At 52.0% G+C, this 17,194-nt stretch overlaps 1 protein-coding gene across 2 annotated transcripts; it reads left to right on the plus strand.

Moving 5' to 3' along the window:
- The first annotated feature begins 5,550 nt into the window (after window positions 1–5,550).
- B4galnt4 (beta-1,4-N-acetyl-galactosaminyltransferase 4) lies at window positions 5,551–16,625 on the plus strand. 2 transcript variants are annotated; one of them, XM_051193319.1, is made up of 20 exons: window positions 5,551–5,759; window positions 8,211–8,314; window positions 8,631–8,726; window positions 8,816–8,911; window positions 8,997–9,087; window positions 9,163–9,263; window positions 9,407–9,474; window positions 9,671–9,749; window positions 11,260–11,326; window positions 11,430–11,564; window positions 11,649–11,758; window positions 11,839–11,939; window positions 12,063–12,160; window positions 12,235–13,123; window positions 14,562–14,845; window positions 14,965–15,118; window positions 15,238–15,310; window positions 15,404–15,557; window positions 15,875–16,001; window positions 16,222–16,625. In XM_051193319.1, exons 1-20 carry the CDS (start codon window positions 5,609–5,611, stop codon window positions 16,343–16,345), a joined length of 3,102 nt encoding a protein of 1,033 aa, XP_051049276.1. In that variant the 5' UTR covers window positions 5,551–5,608; the 3' UTR covers window positions 16,346–16,625. The 2 variants fall into 2 exon arrangements, with proteins under 2 accessions (XP_051049276.1, XP_051049277.1); XM_051193320.1 differs by lacking the exons at window positions 8,816–8,911; window positions 8,997–9,087; window positions 9,163–9,263.
- The last annotated feature ends 569 nt before the right edge of the window (window positions 16,626–17,194 follow it).

A 17,194-nucleotide genomic window follows, 5' to 3' on the forward strand; every position in this document is an offset into this window, starting at 1 on the left:
GATGGAGTCATAGACAGTGTGAGCTGCCACGTGGGTGCTGGGCATTGAATGTGGGTCCTCAGGAAGAACAGACAATGCTCTTCACCATTGAGCCATCTCTCCAGCCCCTACATGCTTTCTTTTAAGTTGCATTAGTCTTGCTGTGTCTTCATAGCAATAGAAAAGTAACTAAGATACCAGGGTCCAGTGTATCCAGTCTCCTCAAGCATAGGACAGACAGCATGCTTAGTATATGCCTGTTATTTGAGACAGTTTTTTTTTTTTTTTTTTTGTTTTTTTTTTTTTTACCAACCTGCTAAAATTCCTTCCAGGGAGAGATATAGTAAATGTCTACCCTTTCTCCTCAGGTCCCAGTGGCAAACCAAGGCACAATTCCTCCCAAGTTCACTCAGGAGAACCAATGAGCTTATTGGACTTCCTTATAGATTGTAGGTGAGGGGTTGTTTACAGGGGTGTGGATATTCCTCACCCAACAGGCCACACCTGCAAAGCCTTACTCAGCAGGGATAAGAGTTTCCCATGGCAGCATGGATGGAGAGTTTCCCTGTACCTAGCTGTCCCCAGCCTATATACTCTAGTCCCTCCCCCAAGATCACCAGCAACTATGGCAGAGTATATACAACAGATAGTAGAGAGCAGTTGGATACTCAAGTGAGAGTTTCATGACCCTTTCCATCTCTCTGTAAGGGGTACAAACCATCAATAAGTCCAACTGGAATGATCTTTTTCAAAGAGTTCAGCTGAATTCAAAGTTGCTTGGCTCAGATATCAGTCACTCCTGACAGGGTACTCACTGCAATCCCCTAACTGAATAGCCCCAAAGAAGAGAAAGCTCTTATGCAATTATGAGCACTTACTACTCTTGCACAGGACCAGGGTTTGCTTCCCAGCACCCACCTGGGGGCTCACAACCATCTGTAACTCCAGTTCCAACAGACTGCAATGCCCTCTTCTAGCCTCAAAGGGTACTGTGTGCAAGTGGTACATATGAATACATGCAGGCAAACACGCCTACACATAAACTAAAAATAAACAAAACCTTTAGTTGAGGGGGCTCTACAATAAGTCCAGGCTGTCAACAAACTAACCCAGTGGAGCCTCTGGTTAGCTCTTCAGATGATTAGTGCATGGACATTGGCAAAGTACTGCCCTCACCAGAAGGAAACTATTCTGGTTCCAACTGGTGTCCTAAATACTGAGCATCCATCCTTAACCACTATTAGCACATCTGACCCACTAAACCTCAGGGTGAAGCTCATGGTAATATCCCTCACTAATAAGATATACAGTGGCCCTGGAGGCCCGAGTAGGCAACTCCAGGAAGCAGACCATGAGTAAGCAAGCACAAGAGTCACTCCTGACACAACGGTTAAGTTCCTCTGAAGCTGTACACACCAATGCCTCTGTGGGGAGCTGTTCCATGTGAATACTGACCCAAGCACTAAGAACAGAGAGTGGGATAGCCAATCTGTGGGACTATCACTTCCCCCCCAAAGCACACTGCTCTTAACCAGGGAGAAAAGAAGCCAAGCTCTGTGACAGCAGCATGAATACATGTTAGACACAACCTCATATGCTGGCTTTTTTTTTTTTTTTTTTTTCAAATTGACACAAACTGGAGTCACCTGGGAAGAGGGACCCTCAATTGAATAACTGAATAGTGAACATGTCTGTAGGGCATTTTCTTAATTGCTAATTGATGCAGGAAAGCCCAGCCCACTGCATGTGGTGCTGTCCTTAGGCAAGGTGGGCCTGGGTTGTATATGAAAAGTATCCAAGCAAGCCAGTAACCAGTGTTCCTCCATTGTCTTACTTCAGTTCCTGCTTCCAGATTCCTGCTTGAGCACCTGCCCTGGCTTTCCTCCACAATAGACTGTAATCTGAAAACCGAAATAAATCCTCCCCTCCCTAGGCTTCTCTTTGGCAGAATGTTTTATCACAGGAACAGAGAAAGCATGCGTATCAGAATTTGGATTTCCCATCCCGGGCTCATTCAGTTACAGCTACTGCAGCTGAGAAAGGCACCAACCCCCTTCATCCTGAAGGGGGCAGTGCTTTGCTCTCCCTAGGATAGTTGCTTGTTCTGCTTGTGGATGCACCTTTTCTGGCAGCCTGAATGCTTCTGCCCCAATGGCAGTTTATGGGCTGAGAGGAGGGCCTGTTCACACAGTGTAAGTTTCTCTAGAGAACTCAGTGTCTGGCCATGTTACAGCTGAACAGTAAAATGGCTCCTAGAAGCTGTTTTGGTGTGAGTAGAGTGGCCACACTGTGGGGCTGGGATGTAACCAGGATAGGCCTGATGCTCTAGATCAGTGTCCATGATACAGCTCACCAGAGACAGGATCCACAGGTGCAGGCATCAGGAGGAGAAACAGCAATTATCTTGTTTCCTGTCCCTACAACTTTGGGCTCTACTGGCCTAGTGATCTTAGATCCTAAGGGACCAACCAATTTATCCCTCACTGGGTTAAAGCTAAAAGTACCTGGTCCTCTGGGCCCCTTCAGTGCTGGACAAATGCAAGAGTGTTCTACCAGGGATCATATCCTATAAAAGGGTGCCATGGCCGGAGATCTATAGATAGAACATCACTGTGCTGTCTAGGACGCTAGGTCCTATCAAGGGGAGATCAGGGCCATGTTATGGACAGGATGAGAGACTCAGAACAAAAGAATTCCTTGAGAGTGTCCCTTAGCATCTGCAAGTCCCATGGGAAATAACTATAGAAAACCAAATCCATCCTGTACAAACGAAACTGCTAAAGGACAAACCTTTTGGGAATGCAGGCTTAGGTTCCCCATACCAGGAAAAGACCCTCAGCCTTTTCAGAGGGCAAGGGTATCAGAATGCTCCATCAAATGGGTAGTTGTGGGGCTGGAAAGATGGTTCAGCAGTTAAGAGCAGTGGCTGCTCTTCCAGAGGACCTGAATTCAATTCCTAGCAACCACACGATGGTTCACAGCCATCTATAATGAGATCTTGTGCCCTCTTCAGGCCTGCAGGCATGCATGCAGACACAACACTGGATATGTAATAAATAAATAAAAAAAGGGGGGTGTAGTTGTCAGTGTCACTACAGCCCCATAACTGAATGGTGCTTTCCCTTACCCTCCGGTAACCAATTCCTTTGCCTCCTTTTTCCTTCTCTAGTTCCCCTCCCATCTAACACAACATGTATTCACAATGGCTAATGGTTCCTGTGTTTGCATCATTTACCTCTTGGATGTGCTCAGGGAGTGTGACTCAGCTACAGGAATGAATAGCACCCAAAGGTGAATGTGAAATTTTGATCAGGTTTCTCTGGAGAGGCAGCCAATTTTGGTTAGCAGAGTTAACTGTGGTTCTGCTTTGGTTAAACATAGTTGTAGAAGCTGGAGAGATGGCTTAGCAGTTAAGAGCACTGGTTGCTCTGCAGAGGAGTCAGGTTGAGTTTTCAGCACTCACATGGCCACTTATCTCCTGGCAGTTATCCAGGAGCTCCAACGCCCTTTTCTGGCCTCTGTGGGCACCAGGCACACAGATGGTGCAGCAGACATGCATACAGGCAAAGCAGCCATACACATGAAACAATTTAATTTTTTTTAGTAAAATGTTTTTTTGGGGGGGGGGGGTTTGGTTGGTTGGCTTTTTATTTTTTATTTATTTATTTTATGTTCTTGCATGCTTTCATCAGGAGGACTGTTGTCTTCTTATCAGCTTGGCTAGACTAGAACATCCCCCCCCCCCCCGCAGTTGAGTGATGTGGTCACAGCCAGATGTGTTAGCAAGAGGAACAGCTGTCTAGATTGTCAAAGATTGCCTACTCAGTTGTTCTGCCACCACCCTTTACCCTACTTGCTAGATGCCAGATGAACAGAGGAAATTCCCTAGCGAGGGACCAATGAAGGGTCCCAAACACTTCACTGCCAGTACCTGCTCTCTAATAGTTGCTTTCTTTAAAATGTTGCTTATTATGTGTCTTCCCAATATAAAGTAAGTCCCATGAAGCAGAGACCTTATCTCTTGTTCACTACTGCACCATCTTCCAGTTGTAACAATACTAGGTAATGTCTCTTAGCTGAATGACTATGAGGATACAAAAGCAGCTACAGCAGGTGACATGTAAGGTGTGTGTGAAACAGAACACTTGTTTGAGACAATGTTTAGGATATACACATGTGCAGACAACAGAAACAAATCAGAACACGGGGTGAGTTGATGAGAACAGAAGCTGGTGGTTGGAAGAATGTTTTAAAAAGCACTGTGTAAGCACAGAAATGTGGTCTATTGGATTTTATGTCCCAAGGTTACACAGTGGTAGTATGATAATGTTAAAACAAAAGACAAGCCAGGCAAGCCAGGCGTGGTGACAAATGCCTTCAACCCCAGCACTTAGGAGGCACAGACAGATGTCTAAGAGTCCCAAGCCAGCTAAGACCACATAGTGTGACCCTGTCTCAAAACAAAACAAAAAGAATAAAAGGAGAGCGAAGCAACCTCACAAACAGGATCAGTGGGTTGACAGTGATGCATGCAATGTGGGGTGGCTCCACTGCTTGCTGAGGCGGAGACCACCCTTTAGAATGGACACAGGAAGGTGCTCAGTCATCTCCACTGGGGCACAACCACTCCAGGGTGAGAAGGTCTCTAGCTACCCCGTTCCTATGGTATCTTTCCACTTAAGGCCATGAAGGAGGGGAGACTATTCAAATGTCCAGTCCACATTCCTAACCCACGCGTTCTGCAGGCTCACAGAAGCTTTTGCTACATCAATTGAAGTACTGTGGTCAATAGGCTGGAACGTCAAGAAGAATCAGCTGTTTGCAAAATGGAAGAGCGGTGGTAGTCAGGAGGGTTTAGATGCACCAGCAAGAAAGCAAATACAGTGCACAACCGAAGTAATCTCGACAGAACTACCCTCCACCCACCTGCCCTTCATCACAGCTAAAGAACACCCGAGCCTGGTTCAAGTCCCACTGAGAGCTAGGCTGAGCTCCTCTTTGGTCAGCAAGCTTTCTCTGCATGCTCATTATCCCCAAGGTTTACCCAGACATACAGCCGGCTTCCTGCAGCACCCCTCGCCCTTGCCACGGCTTCCACGGTGACAACGACCTCATCTTACATCCCTCTCCCCGAACGTCCCTGGTCCCTCGGCGCGGATTCGGTCCCCGCAATCCCCCGCATCCCCGGGCGCGTGGCCGACGCAGACCAGGTGAGTGCGCGCGTGGTGAGGACCACTGGCACACCCTAACGCACCGCCCCGCCTCCGAGTATCATGGATTGGTTGTTCGCGGGCTGGCCGCGGCCGATTGGCTCCAGCCACGCGGCTGCCGGTCCCGTTTCACGGTGGGTAGCACCGCAGCGTGGATGCTGCTCCGTCCCGCGGCGGCCAGAGGAGCGTGAGCAGCCGGGAGGGGCGGGCGGGGGAGCGCCTCAAGGAGCCGCTCCCGCCGCCCACCCCGACCGCGGCCCGAGCAGCCTGGGCGTCGCGACCGAATCCCATAGCCCCGGCAGTGGACAAAGGGCCATGCGGGGCCGCAGGCGCTGAGTGCAGCAGGGTGGGCCGGGGGATGTGGGGCGGGGCAGGCGGGGCCGGGGGGCCGCAGCGACGCCCCTGAATGTGGCGCCGCGATGCCGTGGTTCCCGGTGAAGAAGGTCCGCAAGCAGATGAAGCTGCTGCTGCTGTTGCTGCTGCTCACCTGCGCCGCGTGGCTCACGTACGTGCACCGGAGCCTGGTGCGCCCGGGCCGCGCTCTGCGCCAGCGGCTGGGCTACGGGCGAGGTACGCGAGGGCGCGCGGCGTGAGGGCCCGGGCCTCCCAAGACGCGGGTGGTCTGACTGTCCAGAGCCCCCGATGTTCTGCTCCTCCCAGCTCCGCTATATTGGGGGAGGGGTCGCGGCTCTGTTCGGCGGGACCTCTGATTACGTCAGCAATAACGCCAGGGGCCCTTTTGGGGACGCATCCCTAACCTTTTAGGACCCTGGAATCTAGCTTAGATCCAGTGGTGATGGAGTTAACGGTGGGCTATTGAGGGCACCTGGGCCTTCAGCCAAGAGGCCTGGCAGGCCCTTATCTACTTAGCAAGGCCTCAGTTTCCTTGTCTCCTGTGGGGGTATAGGTGGTGTTGAGGGATCTATCTGCCTAGAGTGGGCAAAACAGTTGGAAACCGTGGGTACACCTGTGACTGTGGACTGAGATGCCTGTGTGCTAGAGACCAATGCTAACTTGAGTAAATGCTTGTAGTCTGCACATTTAAGAGTGGGTAGAAGATGCACAAAGCAACTCAGACCTGGTGAGCCCTGTGGGCTAAAGTAGGGAGAGCCTCTGGAGATGGTGGCCATTGACCCACACTTTGGTGGAAAAGCTGCAGAGCAATGTGGGCATCCATGACAGCTAGGTAGAAAAAGCAGGGAATGGACCAGAGAAGCCCAACCAAGCTAAATAGAGCCTAGCCAGGCTGTGTCTGAGCCTTGTGATGGAGGCTGGTGGACTGACCAGCAAGTGTCTCTCCTCTAAGAGACTGAGAGCAGTGACACTGACTTATGGCATCCTGGTCCACTTCACTTGACGGATCCAAAACTCCCTATTCAGCCCTGCTCCTGTCTCATACCTTCAGAAGGCCCTCTGCCTCCTCATGTGCCTGACACCTGTTTCCATACATCTTCCACCAGATCCTGGGCCAAGGATCTGAGACAGATCCCAGTCCCAAAGAAAGTCTGTGGGTCATCCCAATCATGTACCTTATGACTGTGACATCCTCAAGATATCCTGGCACAGTTCTATCCCTAAGAGAAGCATTGTACAAGGTCTGAACCCAGAGCTGACCTTGTACCAATAAACCCAGCCCCCATCAGCTCCCCTTGTGGGTTTTTCAACAGCCACAGGCCTCCTGGCCGACTTCCTGAGCAATTTGATTCTGACTGAGACCAACCAGGAAGGGGTGAAGACAGGGAGCCCCAGTGCTGAAGGTTGGATTATTAGGGCAGCTGGCTCTGCTACTCCTGGGTGGGTGGGATCTGTTCTGGATCCTGGAAGATCAGTGCTGCCCAATGGTACTGCTAGAAGCAGCCTGGGCTGCAAGGATAGGGCCCCAAACACACACACTCTACTTTGGGCTGAAGCCCATCTCTTATCTGGACACCTGGGATCCCACCAGGCACTACAAGGCTTGTGAGAAGCTGAGCATGTGCCTAAGACTTTTTGAACTGTAGTCAGGATTTGGTGTAGGCAACTTTCAGTGGGTGTCCAGCAGCCTCTGCTTCCAGATTTCTCTAAGTCAGGTTGGGCCAGCAGCCTGTCTGCATTCCCGGCAGTGCTGAAGCTTACTTAGCTCCTGCAAGATGGTGATGGTGGCCTGGGCCACTATAGAAGGTTCCCAGTGTACTCCAGGTGCCTGCACTTAGCTTGATGGGCCAGGCTCTGGGAATTTGACTCAGCGAGTCTTGGTTGCTCACTTCCTGGCTGGTCAGTATCTACATGTGGATCAAGTGAGAGGCACCACAGCAATCTCAAGGGAGGAGACCACCTGCAGGCAAGCACCTAGAGACAGTTCAGAGCCTTCTGGTATCATGTGAAGTGTGTCAGGGCTTCCAAGATCTGCCCTGAGGACCTGATGTGGATGCAAAGCATAGTTGGAAACAGGAAGGGTTCCTGGATCCAGTGTCTCTCATTGGAAGCACCAGGAGGGACAAGACTAGGATAAAGTGAAACTTCTTGCCTTTGAAGATGCAAGTCCAGAAGAGTAGGCACCCAGACATGCAGTGGGCATACAGATTAGGGAGAAGGTCCAGGAAGTGGAAATAAGGTACATGTGGTCTACTCCAAACTGGAGGGGCAGTTATGGACATTCTTCGTATAAATATAGGGAGAGTCAGAAGGCAAACACCCTAGCACATGGGAAAGGCATGGAGGGTACTAGGCCATCTGCAATTCTTCCCAAGGCAAAGCCATTCAGAAGATCACCAGATAGGGGTGAGCTTGTATAGTTTTACAGCCTGGGTATGTATATAGCTCTGCTCCCAGCATTCATCCAGGACTGGAGAAGAGCTTGATGAAGGACTCTTACTTTGCACTGCCCACCCAAGGTGGGTTCTAGAAGGGCCCCAAAATGAAGAAGCACAAGTTCAGAAACTTTAGCAATTCTCCCTGACCCTCCCCTCCATCTGACCCCAACAACAACTATGCTGACCTTAGAGAGTCTGGGTCCTGACACATTTCACATACCATCTGCAGATGGTGAGAAGCTGACTGGTGTGACAGACAGTAAGGGTGTCCGACTGGTGTCATCCACGCAGAGGGCCGAGGACTCTAGTGAAAGTCATGAAGAGGAGCAGGTGGTAAGCAGTGACCAGAAATAACTATGCACAAGAGGCCACTCTCCTGGATTTATGGATGGATGGATGGATAGATAGCCAGGGGTTGTATGTGAGCTTAGATACCGTGTTTGGGTAATGGGTGATCTGCTCATGTTGTGTACCCTGTTGGTGCATATCTACCTGGGCAAATTGGCTGGAAGTGTCTATGTGGAGAGTACTTAGATAATGTGCAAAAGTGGGACCATGAAGTTCTGCTTCGCTGTGTGTACCTAGATGAACTGTGCAGTTGTGACACTTCCTGCCATTAGAACTCTGACATAGCTCCCCTTTCCTGCAGCCTGAGGGGCGGGTCCCAAACATGCTGTTTCCTGGAGGAGTTAGGAAGCCACCACCACTGAACCTTACCCACCAGACACCTCCATGGCGGGAAGAGGTGAGCTCTGTTGCGTTGAATGGGGCTGGGCTGGGAGGAGGAGGGGTGAGGCAGGCTGTATAACAGCAAAAGTGCCCTCTGCCCCCTAGTTCAAGGGTCAGGTGAACCTGCACGTATTTGAGGACTGGTGTGGGGGTGCTGTGGGCCACTTGAGAAGGAACCTGCATTTCCCGCTGTTTCCTCATGTGAGTACTTCAGGAAAGGATGGGTGGGCAAAGTGGGCATGGCATGCAATGAGCTGTGAGTCAATGGCTATTGCACTACCGGCAGACTCGCACTACTGTGACAAAATTAGCTGTGTCCCCTAAGTGGAAGAACTATGGACTCCGGATTTTTGGCTTCATCCACCCAGCCAGAGATGGTGAGTAGGTGGGGTATGCCAGGGACAAGATGTCTTGAACAGTCCAGCTTCCTGAGCCTCTGTCCCATGGACTAGGAGACATCCAGTTCTCTGTGGCTTCGGATGACAACTCTGAGTTCTGGCTGAGCTTGGATGAGAGCCCAGCAGCTGCCCAGCTTGTAGCCTTTGTGGGCAAGGTAGGTTCTGCCCTCTTGCCCTAGCTCCTCTGTCGGCACCACACCCATACCCATCGGGCTTCTTACAGCCTCTTTAATGTGTCAGATGCCCACAAGGAAAATGTGATCGCTTCTCTACCCTCACCCCTTGTGTCACCCCCTAGACTGGCTCTGAGTGGACAGCACCTGGAGAATTCACCAAGTTCAGCTCCCAGGTGTCTAAGCCTCGGCGGTGAGTAACTAAGGGTGCATGCATTACGTGTGTATACACATATGTGTTGGCATGTGAGAGGGAGGCTGGGTATCACCCTTGCCCTTATTACACATCCTCCTGAGGGACCCTCCTAGAGGGATGTGAGAGTCTTTCTCCACTCTCCAGGCTCTTACTCTGTTTGGTGGGAGACAACCCTGGCTCCTTATGTCCACAGGCTCATGGCCTCCCGGAGATACTACTTTGAACTGCTTCACAAGCAAGACGACAAGGGCTCAGACCATGTGGAAGTGGGTGTGAGTGTGGCCTGCCCCCTGGAGGAGCTCCAAAGACCACAGCTCTCCCATCCACTTCCCATGTCCTTATTGCGCAGTCACTCAGGGTGGTCCACAACCCAAAGGGATTTCCAGTCTAGGAGATAAAGCAGATATTCAGGGACATGGGCCAGGGTCAGGAGGGCATGTTGTGCCTGCTGGATGCTCAGAGGGGCTGCACTTAAAAGCAGCCCTTCACCAGGAGACGTGGTGGAGAAAGTGTACAGTAGGAAGTACGGCATGTAAATTCTGTACCTGGAGAACTGGCCCCCATTTTCTAGCATCTTCTGAGACCCCGAGACGTCTGATCATGCCAGACCTATAAATGCCATGCTGAACTAACTGCTCAGGCTGTCGTGTGAGAGTGGGGCAGTGAGGTTTGCATGCCAGGAATCCCTCCTGCCACTGTGGAACAATGGGAAGCTGAGAGGTAGAACCTGAGAAAGTGTATTGTTACTTTTTTGTTGCCATACTTGTCACTGTAACTAAGTACTTGGCAAGAAGCATCTTAAGGGTTTGTTTGGGCTGGAAGTTTGAGGGTTCAGTTCATTGTGGAGGGGGAGTCCTGGCAGTAGGAGCGTGAGGCAGCTGGTCACATTGCATCTGCAGTCAGGAACAGAGAGAGATGGATGCTGGTGCTCAGCTCACTTTCTCCTTTCTATCCAGTTTTGGACCACAGTCCATGGAATGGTACTGCCCACATTTTAGGGTAGGTCTTCTCCCCTGATTAACCTCATCTAGATAATCCCTCACAGACATGCCCAGAAGTTTGTCTTCAGTGAGTGTAGATCCAGTCAGGTCGAAAATCAGTATCAGCATCACAGGGAAGAAAGACAGGTAGCTGGGAGGTAGTTGAGAAGGGTTGCACAGCAAGGTGGAAGAGCCTGGAGGATGCGGATGCGGTGCAGTGGCCACAAAGGGAGTGGCCTCAGCACTGTAGGATATTACATGTCACCCCAACTCAGTAGTGTGGAGACTCGGGGGACTTGATGGCCCCAGGAAAGCAGAGGTATTGGTATAAAGGTCTAGGACAAGCCGGCAACAGAAGTCCAGAGTCAGCCCCCCAGGAACCCCAGATCTACAGAGGTGGGAGGCACACATCTACAAGGACACTCAGGAGCAACCATGGAGCTGGGGCATGGGAGGCCATCTGGTGGCAGGTCCTAGGTCTGGGGCTAAGGAAGATCCAACAGTGACCTCAGGAAGGCAACATGCAAAACCAGAGAGAAAATGGGGTCATAGTTTATAACCAGCAATCCTTGGAGGAAAGGAAGAGGGAGGGAAGGAAGTTGGATGGGGCCTGGGTGTGCCCCTTGAGCCCCTCAACCTTTGGGGGCTTCTGTCAGGTGCATCTTCCTTAAGCCCCTCCTTCCCTCTCTCCCCACCAAGCTTCTTACATCCTTGGAGGATTTTCACTCTCTAGTCCCTCACCCCCGAACTAAGGAAAGCCGCCTACCACAATCCAACCTCTTTCCTATCCCCACACCCCCAGTGGCGAGCTTTCCTGCCTGGTCTGAAGTTCGAGATCATTGGCTCCGCTCACATTTCCCTGTACACAGGTGAGGGCTGGGTACTTCCTTAGGGGAATGGCTGGGTTCTGATGGGCTCAGCATGGGGATGGTGAAGGGTAGGCTGAAGTTCCAGACATCCTTCTATTCTCAGATGAGTCATCTCTGAAGATGGACCATGTGACCCATGTGCCTCAGTCTCCAGCCAGCCATGTAGGGGGATACCCACCACATGAGGAACCCAGCGCCGACATGCTGCAGCCAGACCCCAGGGACACCTTCTTCCTCAGTAAGAGGATGCTCCAGAGGAGGGTGAGGATGGAGTGGAGTGCGGTGAGGACCAGGCCACCAAGTGACAGCCCTTTTGTTATAGCTCCTCGGATGGAACCTCTGAGCCTGGAGAATGTACTGGAGCCCTGTGCCTATGCGCCTACCTATGTCCTCAAGGATTTTCCCATAGCCAGATACCAAGGACTACAGTTTGTAAGTGCTCAATGAGAGAGGCCTCCTAAAGCAACCCTTTCCCCCAAGCCCTGCCCCTAAGCTCTTGGCCCTGCCTGCAGGTGTACCTGTCCTTCATCTATCCCAATGACCACACCCGTCTCACTCATATGGAGACAGACAACAAGTGCTTCTACCGTGAGTCCCCACTATACCTGGAAAGGTAGGTTTTGTGTGTGTGTGTGTGTGTGTGTGTGTGTGTGTGTGTGTTGGGGGGCAAGGTTGTCTTATCAGAAGTGAGGTAAAGCCTCAATGAGGAAGGTCTCTGATGCCCTTTCTCCTTCAGGTTTGGGTTCTATAAATACATGAAGATGGACAAGGATGAAGGAGAGGAAGATGAGGAAGAAGTTCAACGTAGAGCCTTCCTCTTCCTCAACCCGGATGGTGAGTGCCCCACTCCTACTGTCCTCCCACACATCCGCCAGGTACTCAGGTCACTTACCAGACACTCTCTACAGACTTCCTTGATGACGAGGATGAGCAGGAACTATTAGACAGTCTGGAGCCCACTGATGCATCCCTACGACAGAACCACAGGACCCCCATCCCAACAGCCTCCACTGGTACTACAGACACCCCGACCCCACCTATGACCAGTCCTCTGGATGAGCAGACCCCCAGACACTCCCGGGCACTGAATTGGGCCCCACGCCCCCTGCCCCTTTTCTTGGGGAGAGCTCCACCTCCCCGAACTGTGGAGAAGTCACCCTCAAAAGTGTATGTGACCAGGGTGCGACCTGGACAGCGGGCTTCCCCGAGGGCACTGAAAGACTCACCCTGGCCACCCTTCCCTGGCGTCTTCCTACGCCCCAAGCCTCTGCCCAGAGTGCAGCTGCGGGCACCCCCACATCCACCGCGGACCCAGGGCTATAGGACCAGTGGCTCCAAGTTCACAGAACTAAAGCCCCCAGTCAGGGCACAGACCACCCAGGGAGGCCAAGAGGGCCGGTTGCATGGACAGGGATTCGTGGTGCCCACAGTGGACTTGAACTCCTCAGTGGAAACACAGCCTGTGACTTCCTTCCTGAGCTTGTCTCAGGTGTCTAGGCCACAGCTGCCTGGAGAGGGTGAAGAAGGGGAGGATGATGGGGCCCCTGGTGATGAGGCCACATCAGAAGATAGTGAGGAAGAGGAGGACCAGGCCGCTGGGCAGCCCCCGGGCCGCTGGCGCGAGGATGCCATTGACTGGCAGCGCACATTCAGCGTGGGTGCCATGGACTTCGAGCTGCTGCGCTCTGACTGGAACGACTTGCGCTGCAATGTCTCGGGGAACCTGCAGCTTCCTGAGGCGGAGGCGGTGGATGTGGTGGCTCAGTACATGGAGCGGCTTAATGCACGCCATGGCGGGTACGGGGCAGGTTGCTGCTTGGAGAAAGGGCATGCTGTTTCCCGCAGAAACCTCAGACCTTCCTTGGCTCTCAGCTGCTCTCTGATCTCCTTTTCCCTCTCCAGTGATAAGTGCCTTATTGTTCTGCCTCACCCAGGTTGAAGGGCTCTCTGGAGCCCCACTCAAGACTGGCTTCATATCCCAGACTGCCAAACCCCAAATCCATCACCTTGAACTCTAGGATGAATCCAGATTACAGGGGATAGTTGTCACTGTCAGCCAGGTCATGAGCAGTCTTCAGTGTTAAGAGACACTGAAGAGTTGAGCTCAGCACTGCCAAACCTCTCCTTGTGGAGCACTGAAGGCCTAAGAGACTATGTCTAACTCAAGTGGGGAGAGTTCAAGGCTCTTGTCCCACTGACCCCTTGGCCTTCCAGGTCTTAGGAATCTAAGTTTTTGCCCCATTTTGAGGGAGATTAGGGCCATGATTTGTCTTTGAATTCTTATGAAAGTCTGTTCTGTACATTGTCAGCCTTGAGGAAAGTTAGAAACTTATGTGGGCCTTGATAAAATCAAGGACATCGAGACAAGGTGTCTAGCCTGTGGATAGAAAGAGCCAGGCTTAACAGGAAGTTTTGAACAGGGCAGGGGTTGTACATAGGTGTGGTGCCGATCCAGAGGACAAGAGCATGACAGTCCTCAAGTAGGGCAGTGATGAGGTGGCCTAAGACCCTCTTGTCATGAGGGGTGCAGGGCAGTCCCAAGTAGTTCAGAGGACAGGTTTCCTGAAAGTAGCTTCTGGGCACAGTCCCATGATCTCTTTAATGGACTGTCCACCCTGAGTGGTCCGGGGATAACCTCACTTTTGCACATCTGGGTACTAGGGTGTGGGTAGCCCCAAGGAATAATCAAGAGTGTTTGGTTGTGGGAGCAGAGGTTCCTGACTTGGGGTGGGCAATGAGTCACATGTATGGGTCTGGTCCTATTTGAAGTCACACTGATGGGTTACTGTAGAGAAGCACTAGCTGTCATGAGAAGGTAGGTAGAATGAATAGCCCGAGGCCTGAGAACTCTTGCCTGAGACAAAATGGAGGGGCCTGCTGGAAGGGGGGGGGGTGGCCAGGAGAGAACCAACATCCTCCTCCTTATGGCTCTGTAGGAGGCTAATCATAGCAGGAGTGGACTGAGAGAGCACCCCAGGACAAAGAAAATCAGGCAAGGAATTCATCTGGGAGACCATGACAATCCCAGGCTCACAGCACCTTCTAGTGCTTCCCTACTTCCTGCTGGACTGAGGAAGTGAGATGTGGGAAGGTCAACCTGTATCTGGGAAGGTCGGAGCAGGTTGCAGGTGTTACATGGTGTCTGAGGAGTGCTGTTGCCTGATGCTGCTGGGGTGAAGTGGGCGGGGACGTCAGGTGGAATTACTCCCCTTGGCTAATCAGCCCTGCTTCGCAGGCGCTTCTCTCTTCTGCGCATCGTCAATGTGGAGAAGCGCCGCGACTCTGCACGTGGAAGCCGCTTCCTTCTGGAATTAGAATTACAAGAGCGTGGGGGCAGCCGCCAGCGCCTATCAGAATATGTCTTCCTGCGATTGCCTGGAGCGCGTATCGGGGATGAGTATGGAGAAAGCCCTGAGCCCCCTCCTGCCGCCTCAATCCACCCAGACAGTCGCCCAGAGCTCTGCCGGCCTTTGCATCTGGCCTGGCGTCAGGATGTCATGGTTCACTTCATTGTGCCAGGTATGTATGCCTTGGTGGTGGTGCGGGATGCCAAGGGCATAGGTGCCTGTGAAGAGGATCTTCCAAATGAGAAACCATGTTGTCCAGTCATGCTGACTCAGTGGCACCCCTTCTCCCAGTGAAGAATCAGGCTCGCTGGGTAGTACAGTTCCTGGCAGATATGACTGCGCTGCATGTGCACACGGGGGATTCGCACTTCAACATCATCTTAGTGGACTTTGAGAGCGAGGACATGGACGTGGAGCGGGCCTTGCGCGCGGCTCAGCTACCTCGGTAATGATGACTGTAGCCACCACATAATGAGGCCAAAGATCTTTCCTCTTGTGGGAGGTGGGTTGTGCTGACACCATCTACTTCCCTCGATGATCCCTGTGGTTCCTTCACTTCCTCAGGTACCAGTACCTGAAACGAACTGGAAACTTTGAACGCTCTGCAGGCCTGCAAACTGGAGTGGATGCAGTGGAGGTCTGTGGGCCAGTCAAGGGCTTAGGGGAGAGAAATGAGGGTGCTGAGCTCACCTTGGGGAGGTGGGCAGGGCTCAGACCTCCCAACCTACAGGACCCCAGCAGCATCGTTTTCCTTTGTGACCTGCACATCCACTTCCCACCTAACATCCTGGACAGCATCCGAAAACACTGTGTGGAGGGCAAGCTGGCCTTCGCCCCTGTGGTCATGCGTCTGGGATGTGGAAGTTCACCGTGGGATCCACATGGTAAGGACCCGAGCGTTCCCGAGGAACTCCAGGTTCTCACAACCACCAGGGCAAAATCCAAGCCTAGGTTCCCCGGGTAAACCCAGGCCCCTATCCATAGCTCATAGTAAGTACCCAGAAGTGAAGGGTCATGCAGCTTTCATAAGACCTTCTTCTCCATGGGCCTGTGAGTTCATGGGTTATGATCTAATACAAAGTCTCCTAAGAGTCTCCAAAATGAGGAGGCTTCTTGGAAGTCCTGCTGAGGTCCTCCAGTCCTCCCTGGGGAGAGAATGTTAAGGACCACACTGCCTGATGGACACCATCCCCACCCCAAGGTTACTGGGAAGTGAATGGATTTGGCCTCTTCGGAATTTATAAGTCAGACTTCGACCGAGTAGGAGGAATGAACACTGAGGAGTTCCGTGACCAGTGGGGAGGCGAGGACTGGGAACTTCTGGACAGGTGACTGCCTTCCCCTACTTCATACCAAGAAATCTCATCTTCCTCCAGTGGGAGGGCCCCACAGGGTTCCTCTTGCTAAACTGCCCCTGATGGGACCTTAGAGACCCACAAAAGCCCTTCCATCCTACTGCTCCACTCATGCTCAGGCTCCTGTAGTCTCAGGCAGCCCTGAATCACAGCACCTGAACCAGGGCTCTGACATCCCACCCACCCATCCCAGGGTCCTGCAGGCAGGGCTGGAGGTGGAGAGGCTTCGACTGCGTCACTTTTACCACCACTACCACTCGAAGCGGGGCATGTGGGCCACTCGCAGCCGCAAAGGTGCCCGCACGCAGCGATCCTGAAGACCCACAGCCCTCTGTGCCACTGGGTTTTGAGGCAGCAGCTAGAGGTTGCACCCTGAGCCTGATTCAGGCTCTACTACTGCCTGTGCTGGCCCCATCAAGTCTCCTGTGTGACTCCAGATAGGCAGCCTTCATGGCAGGGCAGGTACCTTGGTCCCCACACTCCCTGATGATTTCTGTGAAATTTTCTGTAGCAATGACATTGTTTTCAGAATTTACAAGAGTTCTGTCTGTTCTGTTTTTTATTCAGAATGAAATGAAATATTTTTTTTAGTTCTGACTTGTTCTCTGTGACTGTTCTCTCTCTTGTGAGGCAGAGCCCTGGTTACCACGGTTGCACTGCAGCCTCTACTCCCACCCCCAACTTCCTGCCCTTACTTAGCCTCTGTGTTTCCACCTGGTTTCTGTGGAGTCCAGCTACCCAGAACTGACAATGCATGAGACCTTCCCACACAGGAACTGTTGCTGAGCCAGCATTTGCGGAGACACCAAGGTTCCAGTATGATCTTGATCTGTCACTCCACAGGGGACGACCCACACAGCCAGAGCAGACACATTGAGGTCCCCAGTTATTCACATTGCCTTTTTTATATCTAGTTCAGATGAAGTGCTCCTACCTACAGATGTTTTTTACAAGAAAAAAAGCATTGGATTTAAGAATATATGTTCTAGAGGCTGGAGAGACAGCTCTGTGGTTAAGAGTACTTGTTGCTCTTGCAGAGGACCTGGGTTCAGTTTCCAGTACCTACATAGTGTCTCACAATTAGCCCCAACCCTAGTTTCAGGGATCCAACACCCTCTTGATGTCTCAGGTCACCTGGTACACATACATGTGTATAGGCAAAATGT

Source organism: Phodopus roborovskii, unplaced genomic scaffold (genome assembly GCF_943737965.1).
Source record: "Phodopus roborovskii unplaced genomic scaffold, PHOROB, whole genome shotgun sequence".
Classification (NCBI taxonomy): domain Eukaryota; kingdom Metazoa; phylum Chordata; class Mammalia; order Rodentia; family Cricetidae; genus Phodopus; species Phodopus roborovskii.

What these genes read in the sequence shown, in the direction of transcription:
- B4galnt4 (XM_051193319.1), top strand. Translation starts at nt 5,609, where the DNA reads ATGCCGTGGTTCCCGGTGAAGAAGGTCCGCAAGCAGATGAAGCTGCTG. An exon ending in CTTAATGCACGCCATGGCGG is followed by an intron (nt 13,124 to 14,561) that starts GTACGGGGCAGG and finishes CCTGCTTCGCAG; the next exon opens with GCGCTTCTCTCTTCTGCGCA. An exon ending in CGCGCGGCTCAGCTACCTCG is followed by an intron (nt 15,119 to 15,237) that starts GTAATGATGACT and finishes TCACTTCCTCAG; the next exon opens with GTACCAGTACCTGAAACGAA.